The sequence below is a fragment of the Hippocampus zosterae genome, chromosome 19, assembly GCF_025434085.1.
Source record: "Hippocampus zosterae strain Florida chromosome 19, ASM2543408v3, whole genome shotgun sequence".
Classification (NCBI taxonomy): Eukaryota; Metazoa; Chordata; class Actinopteri; order Syngnathiformes; family Syngnathidae; genus Hippocampus; species Hippocampus zosterae.
Genome location: NC_067469.1, coordinates 9,368,957 through 9,390,022, shown reverse-complemented (window position 1 = coordinate 9,390,022; position 21,066 = coordinate 9,368,957). Strand labels below are relative to the sequence as shown.

Genomic DNA, 21,066 nt, shown 5'->3' with positions numbered 1-21,066 from the left:
CTTGTACAGTACTTAAATTAAGCAAGCGCTGCCGTTGCCGCTCACGTGCGTTGGGAGTGAGCTGAAGTTTGAATAGAAAACCTCCTTCCTGCTCGTGGACGCTGATTTCCTGTGTGGGAAGGAAGGATGTTTGGGAGGAAGCCTCCTTTTTTTGCGCTGTTTGTTTTTTAAGCACTGTGTGTGTACGTGCGTGCGTGCAATGGGAACGGCAGGTAGGGAGAATTTTGTCCAACAGCTGCTTGGATTCTCAGTCGATGGGGCTGGGCTTATGTAACCGGCTGAGTGTGTGTGTGTGTGTGTGTGTGTGTGTGTGTGTGTGTGTGCATGCGCAAAGCAGTGCTCCACCTCAGTCCGACCAGCCGGCGTCCCGGCTCGCAGCACTTTTGCTGAGGAATTTTGAGGAACTTATTATTATTATTATTTTTTGAGACCGGGAGCCTTCTGTTTTCTCAGGTGTTTGACCGCCACGGCCCGTCAATGCTACTTTTCAATTCCACTGAGCTTGGCGTTGCACGCTAACAGGCAAAGACGTGTTTGTGCGTGTAAGTTTGGGAGCAGTGTGGAGCAGGACATGTGGTTCTCCGTGGTGGGCAGGAGAGAGCAGGTATGTTTGTTGTCATGAAAATGTATCAAGAGATGAATTTAAAAGGAGTGTGTGAAGAGTGTTGTGTTTTTTATTTTTTTATTTTTTTGTGGCTGAAGCGCGGGCGACTGTTGCACGTGTTGGTTGCCGCCAGCAGCTTTGATGGCCTTCATCTTTGTGGCTTTGGTGTTTGCTTGAAAGGCTGCCTGGCTAATGGTTCAACTTGTACACACGCACACGGGCAGCATATGTTTGCGGCCGTCTGCAGATTACAGATGAGCAATTCAGTCACTGCTTCAGTACAGATGTGCCTTGAGATATTAATTTCACTTGTAATTCAAATTTGGAATGTCTCTCAAATCATCTTTGCACCCTGAAATGACTCAAAAGAGCTTTATTCCGTTCTTTATATCTTTTTTTTTTGTGAGGGGCTGTATAAGATAAGATAAGGAAACTTTTCTTTGTCTCACAATGGAGAAATTCCCAATTCACAGCAGCAAAAATCATGAAAGGGAGAAGTAGAGGAACAAAAAGTGTATAAGTAAATATAAAATTTAAACTATAAATACAGGCATATTCAGAATAGGTGAGTGGGGATGAGTCCAGGTATGATGGTCAGATAAGATTTGCTGCTGAATCACTGTAAATGACTCCTCCATGATCTGTAGTCATATTCATTTTTTGCAGAGGATAAAGCATATACAGTAAATCCCCCTCCGTCATTCCAGAGCACGCCTGCAAAAACCAGATGCCACTCCGCAAACATTACATGACTTACAAATAGGCAATATGTGGAAGTGATCAGCAAAGCAAGCAGTGCAGAATGCCTCATCCAAACACAACGCAACCACCAATCACCGGCTGACGAAAAGATACTTGCACTCCGATTGGCTGAATCAGTTCATACAAGTATTTTTTGGGTGGGCGGAAATGCTGGCAGGATTGAAAACCACAAATGCGGAACCTGCAATGGAGAGAGTTTTATTGTATGCATGTGATTATTCTTATCTTGTCTGTCTACATGTGTTGCTGGACCATTTGTGTTCAAAGAGCTGTTGCCGATGGGGTCTTTGCATCGCAACTCTAATTTCTCATTTTGAGCCTGTCTATGGAGTTTTCCATTATGTGTTAGCATGAAGTTATCTGGGGGCATTTCTAAAGCAAAGTTCCTGGGTTGTTTGTGAACATGCGTTGCGATTGTCGGGCGTGGCGTGTGCCTTTGCAGATGCTCGTCACCAATACCGAGGGATTCTCGTTTTGTTTGTCCAATTGAATGCTGAAACAATAAGAGAGCACCAAAAGTTTGTGTGTTTGAAATCTTGCTCGTGTCTTTTGTTTGATTGTTTTATTGGAGGAAGGCTTGCAAAAGGCAAACAATGGCTTTGAAAAAGCCACCCCCACGGCACCTCGGCCCCGGCCACCAAGTGGTCAGCAACAATGGGCTGGATGTCTGATTTCCTGTGGATGAAAAGTTGCTGCACCATCTCGCAAAATGGTTTTGTCAGCTTTAACAGACACCTTGGCACATTTGGGTTTGGTTTTCAGCCACGTCTGTGTTCAATTAAACGTAGCACTTGCATTTTTAGCGCTTGTCGGGTGAGGCACGAAATTGTTTAGGAAGGAGAAAAAAACCCGGAGGCCCCGAACTGTTCTTGTTTGAACATGCGGGACACAAGGCAAATAGGCACAGGTGCACTTGATCAGCATGAACTTTTGTGTCGGGCAAACCGAGGAATGTGCTACACTTGTGCCAAAATGCTCTTTGCTTTTTTTGCCTCACGCCAACCTGCGTTTTTGCTACTGCAAAGTGTTCCACAAGTGCACAAAGTGGAGGCTGACAAGTGTCATTTGCTACTGCACCGGTGCACTCGATTCAACTTGGATCAACGGAGCAAACCTGGCCGATGTTTTTGTGTCTGGATGCCTTCAAGCAAAAATAATAACGTCCAAGTATCTTTGGGAAAACACATTTTTTTACTTCAACTCAAGCTACGCTCACACGCTCATTGACCCTTTCATTGTCCCGCTGCTATTAAAAAAAAATTATTTACAGTGAACAAAGCAGCTTGTCTGAGATTGCAAGCCAGGAAACAAAGGAGCCGGTAGGGCCAAAACTTGGACACTGATATCTCTGTGTGTATGAATTATTTTAATTTTTTTAACATTTCATAATTTTTGCAACAATATGTCCCATTTGATTTCAAAGTGAGTGTCTCCATACCCCATAACTTTCAATATCGGTCCAACTTTTAACATTTAACCAAACTCCTTTGCAAGAAGAAAAGTGTCAAAAGCCTTTTGAAATTTTGCCTTCACTTGCTGCTTGTTTGGGGCTCTTGTGGACTTCACATTTGTCAAACTCCGACTGAAATCCATTTCTGGGCCAATTACAAATGGCTTGAATTGCTTGCTCGGTACACGTGCCTCCTCAGTTCTTTAGCATTTGGTTAAACGCGTGCACACTCTAGTCCCGTGCACCTCACGAAACCTCCAGTGTGTTTCGTAAATGCTGTGGTATGCCTTGGATCACGACTGGTCTCCGTACATATGAGCACATATGTGTGCGTGTTTGTCTGACATGCATGAAAATGTGATTCATTGCAGAAAAACAAAAACATTCATTGGCGAAGTTATTCAAACGTCCAACATACACAAACGATATTTTTTTTTGTGGCACAAAAGTCATTGTCTCAAATAGTTGGAAGGTTTTTTTTTCTTACTTGTTCTAAGACCATTTCGGGCAAGGGAAGTCAGATAACGTCTTATTATGGAAAGAAAGTTTTGGTAAAAACGTGTGATACCGACTAATTGTATCGTAAAAGTGACAGTAATAACATCTTACAAAGCCACCTTGTACGCTTTAACAGTAATATCCTAAATTAACAAATAAAGCCCCCCCAAAAAAACATCTTTTGATTGTGATTTTTGTAGACGAAAAGTCCTTGTTTTCAACTGGTTTTCACTTTTCTTGGCTCATTCAAGAGCAACGTCCGGCTGCAGGAAGTCAACAATACAACAAACCTGAAACGCACCTTAGGTTAATTAATTTTTTAATTTTAGTTAGCAATTTGTTTTCAATGTATGCTATGGTGGTTGTTTCAAAGTGTTCTATAAAGTTGGGGTGAGTTGAGTTCTTCATACCTTTTTTTTATTGTTATATTTTTAAAGGTATCTTTGGTGCATGTTACATCATACATCATACATTTTCGTCTTTGCTTCTTCAAATGTTCTGGGAAGAAAAAAAAACCACAATAGGTACTTATTCGACATTTGAGGTGATCATCAAAAATAATCTTTAGTGCTTATAACATACTAGCTGGCTCATCAGCTAGTTCCTGCGGAAGGCTGGTAAGGTGGGCCTTCGGCCCACAAAAGTGTTGTTGCTTGGTTCAACTTTTTGTTCATCTTCATTGCTTATCGCGAAAATAAAGAGATGTTTAGCTCTACTAAATAACTAACAATTTAATTGCAATGCTTGTGGGTAGACAACATTTTTTCGCTAAGATGCCCGCGCGATCGTAGTGAGCCACTGCCTGAGCGGCGCAGTGGCGGCGCGCAGCGGCGCGGTGAAGTAGGTACGTTTTGAAAAGGGACAGACGGAAGGACAGACCGCGTGCGGGATGACGCGCAATATATATATAGATAAAACTATTGGTAAATAAAATTAAAATTCAATTACCTGTAGGCACCGATTTCATCCTACAAAAACAAGTCGTGGCTACCTTTTGGAAAGTAAAATTAATTTGGGGCGCTTCTTACATGTTACGGTAAAATTACATAAAAACATCTCATTTGCTTATTGCAGACTAAAAGTAAAATCAAATCAAATCAATTGAGGCGCTTATGGAAGCAAACCAGTTTTTGTCAGAGCAAGGTGCAGCTTTTGCTTTGCAAATGCTTTTCGTTTGATAATCAAATGAAAAACTTGTCCAAGAAATGCCACGAAAAATGTGCTTTTTTTTTTTTCTCCACTCACAAAGCCAATCAACTTCTCTCATGCAGGAGTCTGCATGCATTTTACTCCTCATGTAGCCTTTTCTGACCTCAAACTGGTTGAAGGTCTGCTCCCATGCGTTTCCACTTTTAGACGCTCACCAGGTGGCGCCACGCCATTTGGACCACGGCTGAGTTTTGTGTATTTTTCCGCAGGGCGCTGGCCAGGAGAAACTGGGCATCTACATCAAGTCGGTGGTCAAAGGAGGCGCGGCCGACATGGTGTGTACCGCAGTGACGTTAGATGCAACCTCTCTCACACAAACACACACTGAGACACCTATTTATTTTATTTTATTTCATTTTATTTTTTTAATGGCTGCGTAGGATGGGCGTCTGGCAGCCGGCGACCAGTTGTTGAGCGTGGACGGACGCAGCCTTGTGGGCTTGTCGCAAGAGAGGTGAGACATCCCAAAAGTCTGATGATGCCTGTTATAGTCCAGAGTGAAATGTCGGCCTCAACCACACACACACCGGCTGATGCTTTGCGCTTTACTGGTGCTGCAAACAAACAAATAAATTACGTGACGTGACTACATCCCACCAACCTCAGGCCTGGGAATGATTTTCAAATGCTGTTTGTCCGAGTTAAAAACATCACGTCATTTGGAATGAGACACAGTGCACATTGTTTAACACACACACACACAAAATAGTTCACAAGTGTCCCAGCAACACATTATTACCATTTTAGGATGGTCAATATGGTCTGAAAATTAAATCAAGGATATTTTTTCCTGGACAACCGGTGGTTGACTGTTTATCACGTCTGCCTCACAGTGCAAAGGCGCAGGGTTCAATTCTGGCGCCGGCCTTCCTGTGTGGAGTTTGCATGTTCTCCCCGGGCCTGCGTGGGTTTTCTCTGGGTACTCCGGTTTCCTCCCACATTTTAAAAACAAGTGTGGCAGGTTAATGGAACATACTTATTGTCCCTATGTATGAGTGTGAGCGCGGATGGTTGTTTGTCGATGTGTGCCTTGCAATTGACTGGCAACCAGTTCAGGGTGTCCCCCGCCTACTGCCCGAGGAAAGCTGGGACAGGCTCCAGCACACCCGCGACCCTCATGAGGATAAAGCGGATTAGTCAATCGAAGGGCACACATCGATGAACAATCATTTGTGCTCACAATCACACCTAGGGGAAATTTAAGGATAAGCTGTTCAGAAAATGAATGGATAGATGGATGGAATTTTTTCCCCACAATTACCCGATTTCAGATTAGAATCAAAGTTACAATAAACACAAATGGTGTAGCAACATCTCCTCGGATCCAGGAGCTTCTTGGTCGTCAGTTGCTGCGTTTGACCGCAAACGAAAGTGAGCAATTGCTGATTTGGGGATGCCTGCGCTGTTCCAGGGCAGCCGAGCTAATGACCAGGACGGGATCGGTGGTGACGCTGGAGGTGGCAAAGCAGGGAGCCATTTACCACGGCCTGGCCACGCTCCTCAACCAGCCCAGCCCCTTGATGCCTCGAGGTACCTTTTGCGTCCATTTCATCGAAGCAGCTTCCCCAATCCCATGTTGTCTTGAGAACATCAACTATTTAGCCAGTCCAAACTCACGACGGCTGAATGTATTCATTGCTAAAATCTGACTTGCTCTTTGGTTCCACTTGGGCCCATTTTTTGACATTTGACAGCAATACAAAGGGGCCACATGAGGCTTCTACGGCTCAAACGTGACTTTAGATAAACCAACGTATTGCGTCAGAAACTAATGGTAAAATCGGCCATCTTGAAACTACAATTGCTGCATTAATTTCAAGGGCAATTCTAACAAGTCTTCAAGAGAGAGCTTGAAACAGTCCCTCGAACTGTCTGTGTGACCACCACATTGCCACAGAAACCCGCTCTTGAAAGGGTCTTGAAAACGTGAAACTGCATTATAAACGCGCGTATGAAAAACTACCAGCAGCAGATTTTTTTCAACCCTGTCAGGGACAGCGGTTACTACAGTGGACAGGTTACGGGTTATTATTTGTGCATGAAAGGGTTAATCCAATAACAAGTGGTACAAAGGCATTCAAGGCGTGTTCCCTTTTCTCTGAAACATTGATTTCGGATTTATCCTCCATGTATTTATGTCGGACAGGTCGGTTATTCCTAATTTGGTAGAGAGCATTTTTACAATGATATGCTAGGTTCGCAAAATGCATTGCGTACTTGGGAAAACCTTTCCTTTGTCGTGGAACGATTGTGTGAAGGCCTCACGCCACTTCCCGTTTGTGCAGCGTCGGACCGCGGCCGCGAGAAGAATGGCAAGTTGCGTCCAAAGAGTGAAGGCTTCGAGCTGTACAATAGCTCGGTGCAGAACGGCTCCCCGGAGAGTCCGCAGGCCGGCTGGGACGCTTACCCGGAACCAAAGAAGATGAGCGGGGAAGACCGCCTCCTCAAAAACCGGGCCGACCACCGTTCCAGTCCCAACGTGGCCAGTAAGCACGTCAAAATACTCACCGTATTCAAACATCTTGGGAACGTTTTCCACTTTTCACCAATTTCCTCCAGTCGCGCAAATGACAAATTGTCCCTGAAAAGAATTGTCAGACATTTCCCAAACTTAGCACATACCTTCTTATTTCAAAATGTATTTAACCCAGCTAGGCATGTCACAATAAATACTATATCCACTAATGGCTCGACAAATAACATTTACCTTTACACGGGTCTTTGTTTACCATGCGTCCGTAACTCATCCAGTACCAGCCAATTCTAGACCAAGTCTGAAAAGACGTTTAAAAACGTCTTTGGGAGTGAATGAGTTAACATTCACTCGCAATGCTTCCACATTTTCCACAGTAGAATTCAGCATTCTCCAGTCGTCTCCTTTCCACAATGAGCACTCTCTCCTCAGATCAGGGCCAGAGTCCTGCGGGCAAGCCAGTGTATCCCGCCGGGCCCGGCACCAAGATCACCTCCGTCTCCACTGGCAATCTTTGCGCTGACGTAAGTACTTCGCCGCTTTCGCCTCGCAGCCGACGGCTCCCACCTGAGGAATTCCAGAAGTATGTGAAAGTTGACACCATTATGCCAAGGGAACTATTTTCTGGGAAACCCAGATGGTTTCTTTGCATCAAGAGTGAATGAACTTTTGTCCTGAATTTGACAAAATCGCCTTTTAGTAACAAACACATGAGCACTAAATTATTGTATTAATGTGGTGGAATATTATGAAGCCTTCTCATGATGGTGATATTCAATAGGCCCTATTTTTAGTGGACCCTTGCTTAATCTTGGTTGCTCCTTCCTCAGGATGAACCTTCACCTCCGCGCCCGGAGGCGTATCCCATTCCCACGCAAACCTACGCCCGCGAGTACTTCACCATCCCGGCATCCAAGAGCCAAGATCGCGTTGTGGGCCCCGGGCCGGGATCCTCGCAGCACTGGCAGGCCATGGAGGACAGGGAACACCTCGCCTCAGTGGACAAAATCCACAATAGCATGCAGGTTCAAAACACTCCCCGCCGCTTTTACTTCCTGTCCCTGACAAACTCAAAACAAGTGAGCCCAGCTCAACTCCTTGCTGCAAACCCTTTTGACCTTTTCCTCTCCCGCTTAGCGGGTCAACCACTTCCAGGAGGATATGTACCCTCCGCCCGGGATCCTGCGGCAGGACGAGCGAATGCAGCAGCACTACCAGCAAGAATACCAGCACAGAGATCTGGACTATCAGAGGGGACCTCAGGGTAAGAAGCTTCAGGTCCACAGCAGGACCAGCGACGCGGTCACAAACAACCCCAACTGTTGAATGCTGCATGGTGTTCGGGAACCGCTTTTCATGAATGAGCGATCGTCAGCAGAATTTTTAATCGTGGCTGAATTGGGTCCTAGAGTCGATCAAAAATGCACTTGAACGTTTACAAAAACTGGATCTGTCCTACCTAAAAATTGTTCTATTGTGATTAATTGGTCTTGTGGAATTCTCATGGAAAGATTCCACTTTTGAACATGTCCTTCATTTTGCAAGCCTGTCAACAACTAAGTCAACTTCCAGTTGCCTCGCCAAGTTCCTGCTTCTCATTGTGATATGGCTCGACGTGGTTTCAGGTGTGGCCGGAGCGGACCACTGGGTTCCTCAGCTGCAGGTTTCCTCTTCGCTGGAGTCGTCCACGTCCAGCCAGGAGCACCTCAACTTCTCGGCGTCATCCGGGAAGAACCAAAAGACGGGGCCTGGCCGCTGGAAGACGCCCAATGCGCCGCACGCCGCGCATGTCGTGCCTCCGCACTCAGTCCAGACGCCGTCCCGTTCTGACCTGCCGCCGCCGCCTCCCCCGCCGCCGGCCCCCTACCCAGACGGCTACGACATGTATGAGCCCCACTCCGAGATGCCTCTGCCGCCGCCGCCCGCCGCCGTCAACTCGGCGACGGCCCAGCAAGCCGCCGACCGCAAGAAGCGCGAAGAGCAACAACGTTGGTATGAGAAAGAGAAAGCTCGTCTGGAGGAGGAGAGGTACGCTGCTGCTTTTTATTTATAAAACTTTTTTACCCCCCATCTCAAAGTTCCCAATTTCTCCTGACATTTTCCAAAATGTACCTCAGTCTTCTACATCGATTCAAACCTTTCCAGCATCCGGCAACATATTACAACATTTCAGTTCTTATTTTGTTTCTGTTCACTTTTCCGCATTCCCTCACAGTTCTTCCGGAAATGACATCTTTGTTTTGAAGTTATGAATGATGACGATGATGATTTCAACAGGGAGAGGAAGAGGAGGGAGCAGGAAAGGAAGCTGGGCCAGATCCGGGCCAACCCCGTCATGCCCGTCCCGCCTCACAACAACGGCGGAACCATGCCCCCTCCTCCGGCCCACCACCACCCGCATCCCCACCAACAGCAGCAGCCGCCGCTCACTCCAGGCTCCATGGGCCCCCCTCATGCGTTCCCACCCTCGCAGCCCCCATCCAGACCCGAGAAGCTGGCCAGCCTGCCGCGCTCGGCTGTGCCTCCTGCCTCCAACCCTCCAGGTAGTGCCTCCCTTGCCTGCTCTTCAGAATTTCAAATGTGGCTAGAAAGCAAAGCATGGAGAGTCTCTGTCATTCCCCCCAAAAAATAAATCAGTCAGCAAATGGCACTATTGATCCTTGTCAACAACCACTCAAAATAGCCACTCTCTTCTATGACCGTCATCTTGCGTTTCAACGTTGGGGCTTTGTTTCAGAAATGTCCGCCTTTCTTCCAGCAGGTATGGACACGGTGATCCGGGACCTTCTCCCCCAGCAGCAGCCTCGCACCATCGAGCGACGAGACCTGCAGTACATCACCATCAGCAAGGAGGAGCTGACCAGCGACAGCCTGTCGCCCGACCCGTGGAAGCGGGACGCCCGCGAGAAGGCCGAGAAGCAGCAGCAGCTTCATATCGTTGACCTCTTGGATAAGGAGATCCAAGAACTACAGGTAGGCCAAGAACTGATTTCGGCTTCTGGGGAGTGTTGTGTTGGCGTGTTTTGTGGCTGACTCCACCTGAAAGGTTCCTGGGCTGCGCTGAAGCCTGGCATGCCCTGATAAATTACCCCAGCTACAAAAGCTTTTGGTTCTGGTTCTGAGAGGTTTTCTGATGGCGTCACTCCGAAGGTTCGGGGACTTGAATCGGAAGTAGTAAAAAGACAAAGGCATCTGTATTGTTTTGATTCGTGAAGGATGTGTTTGCACTATTCCACACGGGCGATCAAGGCTGATGGAAACAAGCCAAGTAACGCTTTGGCACCACCTAGTGGAATGTTGGTAGTGTCACACAGTTTGTTTGTTTTCACGAGCTCTTTGCAAAGAGCCCAAGATATGTTGGTTCTCTGCTCACCACGCATGAAACCGCCCGCACTCTTTGCCTCAGGATTTTTATTAACCTCTTTGCTCCGCATTACTTATGGTCACTCTTCTTTTCAATTTTTGGTCAACTTGTCAAACGTCTGCAGCCAGGTCAGCATTGCAGATGACATCCTCTTCTCAGATATCTTACCTGGATAAACAAGGGTCAAATAAACGAATAAATATATGTTGAAGTGAGTTGAGGAGCTACAACCGCACCAGGTTTTGTGTCATTTCCTCCCATAGTTTTGGTTTTCAGAGCACGGCCCCTTCTCTGCCGGCCAGCAGCGAGCAGTGGGGGAATAGTGTACATTTGCTGAATGAAAATCCTTCATGAAAACACGACGTGCTGTTTTTTGCTCAGGCCAAGCCGGAGCGCACGGCCGAGGAGAGCGACCGTCTGCGCAAGCTGATGTTGGAGTGGCAGTTCCAGAAGCGTCTGCAGGAGTCCAAGCAGAGCGACGACGACGAGGAGGAGGAGGATGACGAGGACGTGGACACCATGATGATCATGCAGAGGCTGGAGGCTGAGAAGCGAGCCAGGGTGAGCGCACGCAACTCGTTGTGGGTCTTTGCTGATGAGATGGGTGGGGGGCCGAAAAGCTGCTAACGTTCAAAAGCAAAGCCAGTGAATGTGCATCTGCAACATGCTTCTGCCATCGCTTTGCCATGTTTAAGCTGCTTCGACGCCGAGTGGGCGGGGCCAGTCAGCAGCTTGGCTAGCCGCGCTGGACAACTTGATATTTTGCCGTGAGAGTATTAAAAATGCAACAGCCGATTGAACCCCCGCAGAGTAGCAAAGGTGTTGCAGACAGGGAATGAAGCTTGCTCTTCACTTTGCCCCTTTCACGCCGCCTTTGTGAAAACGGCAAAGCCAGCATTTATTGGCATATGACAGCGGATTAAGGCCTGTTCCATATTGGCAGCAGGACAGCAAGCCAGGGAAAAGCTGTCTCGGGTCCCAGCTTCCCACGATCGCCGATACCACTTTTTGGACGGTCAACTTGGCCGGCGTGAAAGGAGCTGGCGATCCGAGCGCAGCCAATGTTTTGACTTGTCTGTATGTCCTCCTTGCCTTCTCATTTCCAGCTTCCTCTTCCTGGGCCCCTCCCTCTTTTCCTTTTAAAAATTTTGTTGTAAATTCACATCCATGTTTTCGCTGCACTTACACCCCTGTCCCACCTCCTTCCTCCCTTTCACCCCCCAACCCCCTCTCATGCTATACTCTTCTTCTTCCTCTTCTTGTACTGCAGCAGCAGACTGCTGTCCCAGCTATCTCTGTTCTAGATTTGGTATGTTTCTTCCTGTTAATGACCAATACCCAGCCTCCCCCGTTCCCCGCCTCACTTCCTGATTCCTACTTTGGGTGGGGGGTGAGGGGTGGCGGGTGGGGGGTGAGGGGGGCACCCACCTGCTTCATGTCCTGCCAGCCACCCACCCGCCAATCGGGGCAGCCCATCGTCGTTGTGGTTGCCGGGACGAAGGAGGGAGGGGCGATGGGAGTGGTGGGTGGATGCTGCTTGTTGTTGTTGTTGGGTTTTTTTTGTCTCTTTGTCCACTCAAAATGTATTTGACGGGTTGCCGTGGCAATGCTTTTGAGTGCGTAGGGAGGCGGCCCCCTGCATGGCTGAGTTGCGGGTCGTGTTTCATGCATGACAGGCAAGGGGGGAAGGACGTGTCCATTCATACATATGTGTGTGTGTGTATTAGCATCGACTTCGTTGTGCATGCGTTTGTGAGCGCTGGGTAAGATGGCCTTGAAATAAAATCTTGTTTTTCTGCAAGAATCCACTTTGCCGTGTCGATGTTTGACGTTGCCCTTTTTTTTTCTCGAAAAAGCAAGTGACACAGAATTAAGAGTAATTTTCTTGACAGGTTTGACAATGGATACATTTTATTAATATAGCACTTCACAAAATACAGAAAATCACAAACAGACAAAAAAAAATTGATGAAAAATGAAACAAAAATGGATTCTTTGCCCAGCTCTTTGTGCTGCGCGTTTGTGTGGTCTGCATGCGCACGCTGCTGCCCCCCACAGCCCCTCAGGAGTCCCTTCTCACAACAAGTGCATCTTTCTCTGTGTGTGTTGCGAGTGAGCGACCCTTGACGTTCCTTCTCTCCTTTTTTATGGGCTCCTCACCCCGACGCTCAGCTGCAGGACGAAGAGCGGCGGCGCAAACAGCAGCTGGAGGAGATTCGCAAGCGGGAGGCGGATGAGCGCAACAAACAGGAGGAGGAACAGCGGTGGCGGGAAGAGGAGAGAGCCAAGTGGGAGGCGGCGGAGAAGGTCAAGCCTTGCCGTCTTTTTGTTGTTTTTTGGGGGGGTTTATTTCGCAACGGATTTATGTAGCCAGCCTTAAATTTTCCCTACCCTTTGGACACCTCCAAAAACCGTCATGCATCAAGTGTTGGAAAATCATCATACGGCCTTATTTATTTATTATTTTGTAACTTTTGCTAAAATACTTCAGTCTAAGAACCCTCCGCCAAATGAGTTGTAACATGCATGAAATACTTATTTGGTATCATTTCATATGCATTCAAAGTGAATGGCTTGAACGTTAGACGGTCAGCTGGAATCCCAAACGTTGACTGCCCTGGGGTTTTACTTTCGCGCCCCCCCCCCCCCCAAAAAAAGAAAAAAAAATCCCAGAAGGCAATTTAGTAAAACTGTTCTGGCAGGCCAATCCTCCAGTTTTATATTTCCCGTGGTGCCTAATCACAGAAGCTGCCTTTTAGTTGACCAAAAATTGACTTTTTTTGAAAACTTGTCGATTTTGAAGGCACTTCTATTTTTCAGTCATTCAGAACGTATTCTTTCTTTTCGCGATTTTCCGCAACGGTTGAATCGAGTCAACCTGACTTGCTTTTGTTTGTGGAAGAAGTTTCACGTTTTGTCCAGATGGCTTCATCAGTTTATCTTTCCAGGAAAGACCACAAAATAGAGAATCCCAACAACAACAACAAAACAATTCCAGTTGCCATTCAGTCTTTGCGGATTGTTGTGACCTGAATGCAAGCGGAATCGACAGACCTTTTTTTTTTGTCCTCCATTTTTGATTGTTGTGTGTGTTGCTTTAGCGTACGGATTTGTTTTCATATAATTTGATCACATTTGTACTTGTGTTTGTGTGGACAAAGCCTGTTGTCGTTTTCATGTGAATTATGAACTGCATGTTGCCCACCCACGACTGCCCTCGAAGCCCCCCTCCCCCCGACGTCCCCCACGCCCCCGTCGTTGCGCTCACCTCCAGCATGTTTGTCGTCACGTCAGAAGTCATTCAGTCAATTGTTCTTAAGTTATTGTCATCGTCATCGCCTGTCCACCCGCCAGCCCTCCCCACACTCACACATACACACACACAGACCTTCACACACACCCCCACCACCTCCTCATGATCCATTTTCTCAAAAACCCTGCGGTTCTTCACCTGATGAGTGGTAGCAGTTTGGACATTTTCACGCCAGCCCGCAAAGGTTATTTAGAGCGATCCCCAACCCGACAAGAGAAACACGATGTCGGTGGGACGTGCGCACCACTCAGAGCAGACGGTCTGCCATCCGATGCCGGGAATCCAAATGCCTTCTTCCTGCAGCACAACTTGCTGACTGACGTCACAAAGTGCCCCACAAACCACACCAACGCACACACACGCACATAATGGGGGCAGTGGTGGACATGGGCAGGATTTGGAGTGTCTAGCCTGAGTTTATGTGGGCAGCCAAGTGGGCGGGTAAACCGCGGGTGTCCCAGATGATTGAGGTGAGTCTTACGAGCTTGAGTGAGGGGCCCCTGTACGCTAACAGTCGGCGCTAAGTGCCTTGATAGAGGCATGTCCGCCGATAATACCGTGAGAGTGAGGTAGTGAGAAGGGGGGTGCCCCCCACATGATTGAAGTGAACACGAATGAAAATGACGCAAGAGAGATGATCCCCAGATAATTTTGGTGCAAGACTCGTTGAAACGGCGGGGTCCCCAGCTAACGTAAGCGAGGTCCCCGAACGAGGGGGCGTCGCTGAATAATAATGGGGGACTCAGTTGCCCTTAGAAGGGGGGGGGTGCCCAGTTAATGGTGATGACAGTGTGATGGACTTACAAAGTAGAAGGGGTGTCCCGAGATGGAAAAGGGTTGGTCCCCACCCAGATGACAGTGAGTTGCACTGACATGGTGGTAGTGGTGGGGGGGATCAAAAGAGATTCCCTTCAAGGTGAAGGACGCTTAGAGTGGGTGTCACCTGATGACAAAATGTGAGGTGCCTTTCCAAAGGGGCTCCCTCAGACCATCAAAATGAGGCGACAATAGCAGGGGTGTGCCCGTTTGACAGCAATGAGACTGAAGGGGGGGGGGGGTTGCCCCATATGACAAAAAAGGAGATCCTGTTATGATATAATGGTGACACCCCCAGCCCCCTGCATGTTGCAATTGTGAGTGCTCACGAGAATGAAGAAGGTGCCCCCCCACATGATGGCAGTGATAGTGAGTTGCCCTTGGCAGGAGACGCTCCCTGGATGATAGTGCCAGGTGGTGTTGAAAGGGGGGCGCCCCAGATGATGAAAGTGAGGCCCCTTTAAAAGCGACTGTCCTCGTTTGATTTGCTGAGCTTGAGGAGGTGAACGTAAACGAGGTCAAAGGTGTGCCCCCCCCCGGGTGATTGCGGTGCGAGCATGATGGAGGTGAGTGCGAATGTGAGCAATGGGGCGTTCTGACACGGCCGGGTAGGCGCCAATGAGTGGGAGGAGGCGCCTCGAGGAGGGCCCGTCCCCCAACGGAGGTGAGCGTTCACGAGCCGGCATCACTAACGGCTTGTCGTCCCCACCCCCCCTACCAGAGGAGGCAGGAGGAGGAGTACTACACCCGTCTGGAGGCCGAGCGGCGCCGGCAGCACGAGGAAGCCGAGCGCAAGCTGCTGTCGCCGGATGATCCGGCCGGTCTGTATCGGCCCCCACTGCCCAGGGACTACCAGCCCCCCGCCCCGCACAACCCTACTAACAACCCCCCGCCACCCCCGCAGAGAAACACCTCCTACCTCAAAACGCAGGTGGCCTCACCTGACACTCTCTACACGGCCAAGTTCGTTGCCTACGCCGGCGACGAGGAGGACGAGGAAGAGGGCGGCGGCCAGTCAGGTCAGCTTAAGCTGTCGGCCACCCGCAAGTCGCACGGCGACCTTCCGGCCGCCGGCGCCGCCCCCCCGCTGCGCCGCGGACGGCAGCAGCCACCGCCCACTGCACGCAAACCCCGGCCGCTCTCGGACGGCATCTTCCTGTCTAGCTCCTTCCAGCCGCCCAGCGCCAACAACTCCAACAGTACAGGGCCACCCCCCCTCCCCAGCAAGCCCGGCGTGGGCCCCCCAGGAGGTGTGAAAGGTAGAAGCAGAGTAATGGCTAGAGGGAGAGAGAGAGAGCCCGCCACAGCGCCCTCCGTAGGCCTTGGACCTCCCTCTCAATCGCTCCCGCCCTTCTAGTCGTCTAGAACTTCTTCTAGTTCATCCTCCACTTTTTGTCCTCTTTGTACGTCCTTCATCCAGCCGCGTACGCACACAAAAATACTCTACCCACTCAACTGCTTGCTGTGGTTAGTGACCAAGTACCGGAGCAGAATCTAAAACTGGCCAATCATGAACTGCCCTTGGAAATCTGTTTGCCTGCAGCCCTGATTTTGTGGGCTCCCTCTAGTGGGACAAGAAGGAATAATTGCCAAAGCACAATTAATTTGAATGAGACTTTTGAGTTTTAATAATGTTTAAACAAATTATTTTCAACATTTATTTATGTTTTAATGCACAGTACATTTTAATTGGAATCATTTTAACTTCAGTTTTATAGTTGGTACTTCAATACAATACAATACAATACAATACATGCTGATTTATATAGCGCTTTCACAACAGCGGCAGCTGTAACAAAGCGCTTAACAAAACAGTTAACATCAAGTAAAACAATAAACACAACACATAACATAAAACACGGACAGTCGTGCAGTCCTAACCACTTTTCCGTCACACGCTTTGTTGTTTGAGAGCAGTTTGGGATGAAAGAGGAGAGAATCAAAGTGTCCTTTAACCAGTGGATCAGAGACGTCATGCTCAAAATGTGCACACGTCGGCTACAAGCTAAGTTTCAAAGTCAACAAGAAGCTGTAGCATCCATTGACGAAAAAAGAGATTGGTTCACTTCTCCTGTCCCATGGAAATCCATTTCAATTCCAAGCGGCGACTCACGGTTCCAAATACGCATCGCCGCTCTTCGCCAACGCTCCTCTCTCCTCATCCTCAACTTCAGCGGCCATCCATCCAGCCGCACCAACGCCAACTGTCCAACAGCGCTGACATAGCCACTGAACAAATCGGGGTTGTGAAAAATGCTGCCCATTACTGGCGCAAAAAACACAAGCGCCCCAGGTCTGTCCAGCACCGACAGTCAATGGCGCCGACATTCCTCCCAATCAAAATCTGTGCTGGTACAGGCACTTCGTGTAAAACGTTTGAGAACCTCTGGCCGATAAAGTTTAAATCCAAAAAACAACCATTCACGCTCACAGTCACACCTCGGGACAATTTAGAGTCTTCCATTAACCTATCATTCCATGTTTTTTCGAATGTGGGAGGAAATCGGAGTCAAAATAAAAAAAATCTGTGACCTTGAGAACTTTTGTAAGGTAGTGTACAGTGTATTGCAAATAACTTTTGCTTGAGCATTGACTGTACCCTAACCGTTAAAAGCCGAGTCCATGTTAACTTCCACCGCCTCAAAAAGGATTCAGGGCCTTTCTCTCTCTACGTGGGGGATCGGCTTCAAAACAAAACAAAACAAAACACCACAACAACAAAAACGCACATTAGAGATGCCTTAGGGACTTCAGACAGGTTAGCAAGAAATGGCATAAGCCAACCCCCCCCCCCCCCCCCTCCAGAAATTGCTGATTTTTTTTTTTTGCGAATTCCATAAAATCAACCAAAATGCAACATTTGGGAAGAAAAATTCCAGCGGAACTTTTTGTGTGTGTATAGCGTGCTTGGGTTCAAATTTCCCTCACTATCCACCAGTCAATCAGATGGTTTCTGTCGGTGTGGGTTGTTTTCTCCCCCTTCTTCACAATTTGGGTGTTTTCCTTGTCATACTCATGAGACCTCCAAAACCCACTCCAGCCACGGTCAGCCAACAATAAGGAAAAAAAAGAAGCAATCGATAATCACGCCTCCACCTTTCGCCGTAGATTGACACCCATGACAACCAATCAACTTCTCGACCGATCATAGTACTGTTGGTGTTGTCGCTCCCGCCTGCCGCTTGGGGCCCTGCCCCTTTTTCCTGCCTCATGCGCATGCTGCAAACCCAAAACGCTTCTCTTTGTCTGCTTTGCTGCCACCCGCTGGTGATGACTTGCGATTGCGGGGAGGAGTCAGGGCGACCGTTCAGACCACAGCGCCTCCCGGTTGCCCTTTAGATGTCAACATTTGACACAGCTCTTTGTTTTCAACCATACGTAGTATCGATTGTTTAGTCCCCTACAGTGACTTTCTTGTCCAGGCAAAACTTTGATTGGGGTAAAAAAAAAAAAATCATTTTGCGCAAAGTAGACTCGAAATATTGCAGTACACATCCATCCATTCACTATTGATTAGCTCGCTAAAAAATAACGCCCCGTTTTTTTTCTCTTTTTTTCCATTCGTGGGACTGACAGGATTGACGTTTGGATGTTTTGGTGGTTGCAGACAAAGAGAAGCCTGGCGGCGTGCCAGCTGCTTTTTGGAGGCCAACTGTGCTTGTAATCCACTTGGGCGAGATCCCGCGGCCACTAACTCCACTGCGAGCTCGCTCGCCCGCATGCGCTTTGCATGTGGGCACCGCGCCGGCCACCGATAACGCTCACCTGCGTCGTCATGGCCTGGGGAAAGCATCATGTGGCTGAAAAAGACCCAAGCTTGTTTACTTGCAAGTCGGTATAAAACTGGGTTGTTGAAATACATTAAAAACATTTTTTATTTGTAATATTAGCATTCTTTTTAAAAATTATACACAGTTTTTTTTGTAAATAATGTAGAATTCCTCTGCTATTTCTCCTTCTTTCAAGGGAATATACTAGAATAGCAACTTTTTGCAATTTCAACTCGGAACAAAACGTCAAAGCAGGTTAAAGGTGACCTGGATGTGGAACCGGCCCGTTTCTTTGTTCTCTTAACCCTTAGTGAATGTTTGCTACTTTCCAACCTAGCTCTAGAACTTTGTTGACTTTCTCCTTCCTTGTGCTTGGGCTGCTCTGTCTTCTCAATAATCTCGAGCGTTTGACATCGACGCGGAACCCGTAGAAAAGGTGCCGGCTGCATTGCAGGCCAGCATACGGCGGCTTTTCCGCGGGTTAATGTGATGTCACAGTCACATGCGTGAAACGGTTCTGACCCGCTCATGTCACCTGACAGGATTCAACTCGTACACTGGAAACTTGGCAGGAGTTGTAGGATCCGGAGAGTTCTACAAGGACCCAAGGGACAAATGGACCAAGAGGTGAGTTCCTTCCTTCCTTCCTCCGCCGCCGCCGCCAAAGTCCATCAAGACTTCTTGAAGGCAAGATTGTTATTGTGCCTGCCAAATCAATTACTTTAAGGAAAAGACATGAAATATTTTCCTCCCTTTTCATCCGTTCACTCGCAAGAGTTTTTGAAGGCTCATACGTATGCAATCCATTCTTGCCAGGATCCAAACAGATTAAAGGGTTTGTCGAGGTTCTTTCCATTCTTTAGCATTCACTGTCAATGAAAGGGTGGTCCGGTGTGGGAGTGGTTAGCGCGTCGACCTCACAGTGCAGAGGTCGCATGTTCGATCCCGGCTATGGCCTTCCTGTGTGGAATTTACATGTTCTCCCCGTGCCTGTGTGGGTTTTCTCCGGGTACTCCCGTTTCCACCCACATTCCAAAAACATGCGTGGCAGGCTGATTGAACACTCTATATTGTCCCTAGGAGTAATTGTCAGTGTGAATGGTTGTTCGTCACTGTGTTTCCCTGCGATTGGCTGGCAACCAGTTCAGGGTGTCCCCCGCCTACTGTCCGAAGACAGCTGGGATAGGTTCCAGCACGCCCACGGCTCTTGTGAGGATAAAGCGCGTCAGAAAATGGATGGGTGTAAATGAAAGTAAATGAGCTTTTTGTAAATTGTGATCTAAATCTGACGCCAATATATATATATATTTTTTGTCATTGAGACTATCACAACAAAAGCAAGTCTGAGAAAAGTGTTTGGATGGCAAAGTAAAACTGGCTGTTCACCTTGCTATTTACCGTGACACATCCGCTATTTAGAGCAAACATTTACATCATGCGTTGCGAGTATCAAGTACCTCAACTTGTCCAACTTCCAACATGTTGGCATTTCTGTCCCTCGTAATCTTGATCTTCGACTCAAAAACTGCATGGGTGTCCGTTTATCATTGACAATGGAGTTGTATCCAATCCAATCATTCGTTTCATGAAAACTTTCACAGACAAGCCAGGTGACACCCTCTTGCATGCCCCGCTGTTGAAAAACATACTAGGTGGCAGCGAATGAGGTGAAGGAATAAATCGGTGAGGCCGTTAAATGGAATGTCGTTGTGATGTGCAGTCAGGAGCAGGAGAACATCCCGAGCGGCGGCGATGGCGCCCCCCCCGAGAGTTTGACGTTCAAGGAGCGTCAGCGTCTGTTCTCCCAGGGCAAGGAGGTGTCCAACAAGGTGAAGGCGTCACGCAAGCTTATGGAACTGGAGAACGAGCTGAACACCAAGTAGTGAGACCACACCACCTTTTTATTTTTTTTTAATTGAAATCATTGGAGCTGTGGATGCTTGCAGTGACTCTTTTTTACCACTTCTTGCCCTTTCCCACCACAACCACCACACTTGTACGGAGAAGCACTGTAAAAATGTTGTAATTCTATCAGCATATTCTATTTTTTTGTTGGTAAAATGGTGCTGGAGGGAGGGAGGGTACCGGCTGGGAAATAAGCAAGTTTTATGCTCATTTAAAACTTTTTTTTTTTAAATAGCTTACAGAGATTTTAAGTGGTTAGCTTTTTTTTTTGCCTCACAACCAACAGGTGAAGTTTTTACTTTTTTTTTTTTTAACTCGACACTGTTACTTCATTCCATATCGAAGGCAGACACCACCATGTTAATGTTTTCTTTTTTTTGGGGGGGGGGGTATTTTATGGAAATTGTGGATCTCCAAGTGCACAACTTTACTGTAAATAATTGCCACTCGGACTACTGTACAAGCCCAAAAATGACACGAAGGTGACAAAGGACCAACAAAATTATTTGAAATGTTTCTGACCTTAGCTCACTTTATTTTAACGAAATCTGTCGTCTGTTTTTTTTTCCCCCTGCAGTGAGACATTAATTTGACAGAGACGTTCTTTTGTGCAGCGTACGCACACGCAGACAATAAGGCCATTTTCAGTGTTTTCATGGCAAAACTGGTTTCATATCCGTTGTTCGCACCTCACTTGCTCCTCCTGGTTTGGGTTTGGCGGATGAACAGAATCACTAAACGGTTTTCATGTTTAGCCTTGTTTTATAAATCATTATTAATAAATACAGATTTTCCAACAACTGCAGCCTGCCAAGTGTTATCTTTTATTAGAAACACCAGACACTTCATTAGGTACACAACTCCAATACTTTCCAATGATGTCCAATACAAACTCTTATTTG

The 21,066-nt window shown here is 47.6% G+C and overlaps 1 protein-coding gene across 19 annotated transcripts in view; it reads left to right on the top strand.

The window, feature by feature from the left end:
- afdna (afadin, adherens junction formation factor a) overlaps nucleotides 1–20,964 on the top strand; it is a 59,037-nt gene extending 38,073 nt beyond the window's left edge. For 6 of the 19 annotated variants that reach the window (XM_052052243.1, XM_052052239.1, XM_052052242.1 and 3 more), the window contains 16 exons: nucleotides 4,733–4,798; nucleotides 4,904–4,977; nucleotides 5,935–6,053; nucleotides 6,809–7,009; nucleotides 7,429–7,520; nucleotides 7,827–8,021; nucleotides 8,134–8,260; nucleotides 8,622–9,024; nucleotides 9,274–9,539; nucleotides 9,755–9,969; nucleotides 10,742–10,921; nucleotides 11,631–11,669; nucleotides 12,533–12,667; nucleotides 15,211–15,748; nucleotides 18,802–18,886; nucleotides 19,980–20,964. In XM_052052243.1, coding sequence (XP_051908203.1) covers nucleotides 4,733–4,798; nucleotides 4,904–4,977; nucleotides 5,935–6,053; nucleotides 6,809–7,009; nucleotides 7,429–7,520; nucleotides 7,827–8,021; nucleotides 8,134–8,260; nucleotides 8,622–9,024; nucleotides 9,274–9,539; nucleotides 9,755–9,969; nucleotides 10,742–10,921; nucleotides 11,631–11,669; nucleotides 12,533–12,667; nucleotides 15,211–15,748; nucleotides 18,802–18,886; nucleotides 19,980–20,142 — 2,898 coding nt within the window. In that variant the 3' untranslated portion in view covers nucleotides 20,143–20,964. The remainder of the gene's footprint in view (nucleotides 1–4,732; nucleotides 4,799–4,903; nucleotides 4,978–5,934; nucleotides 6,054–6,808; nucleotides 7,010–7,428; nucleotides 7,521–7,826; nucleotides 8,022–8,133; nucleotides 8,261–8,621; nucleotides 9,025–9,273; nucleotides 9,540–9,754; nucleotides 9,970–10,741; nucleotides 10,922–11,630; nucleotides 11,670–12,532; nucleotides 12,668–15,210; nucleotides 15,749–18,801; nucleotides 18,887–19,979) is intronic. The other 13 variants (XM_052052253.1, XM_052052254.1, XM_052052256.1 and 10 more) reach the window with 7 other exon arrangements.
- Nucleotides 20,965–21,066: the final 102 nt, after the last annotated feature.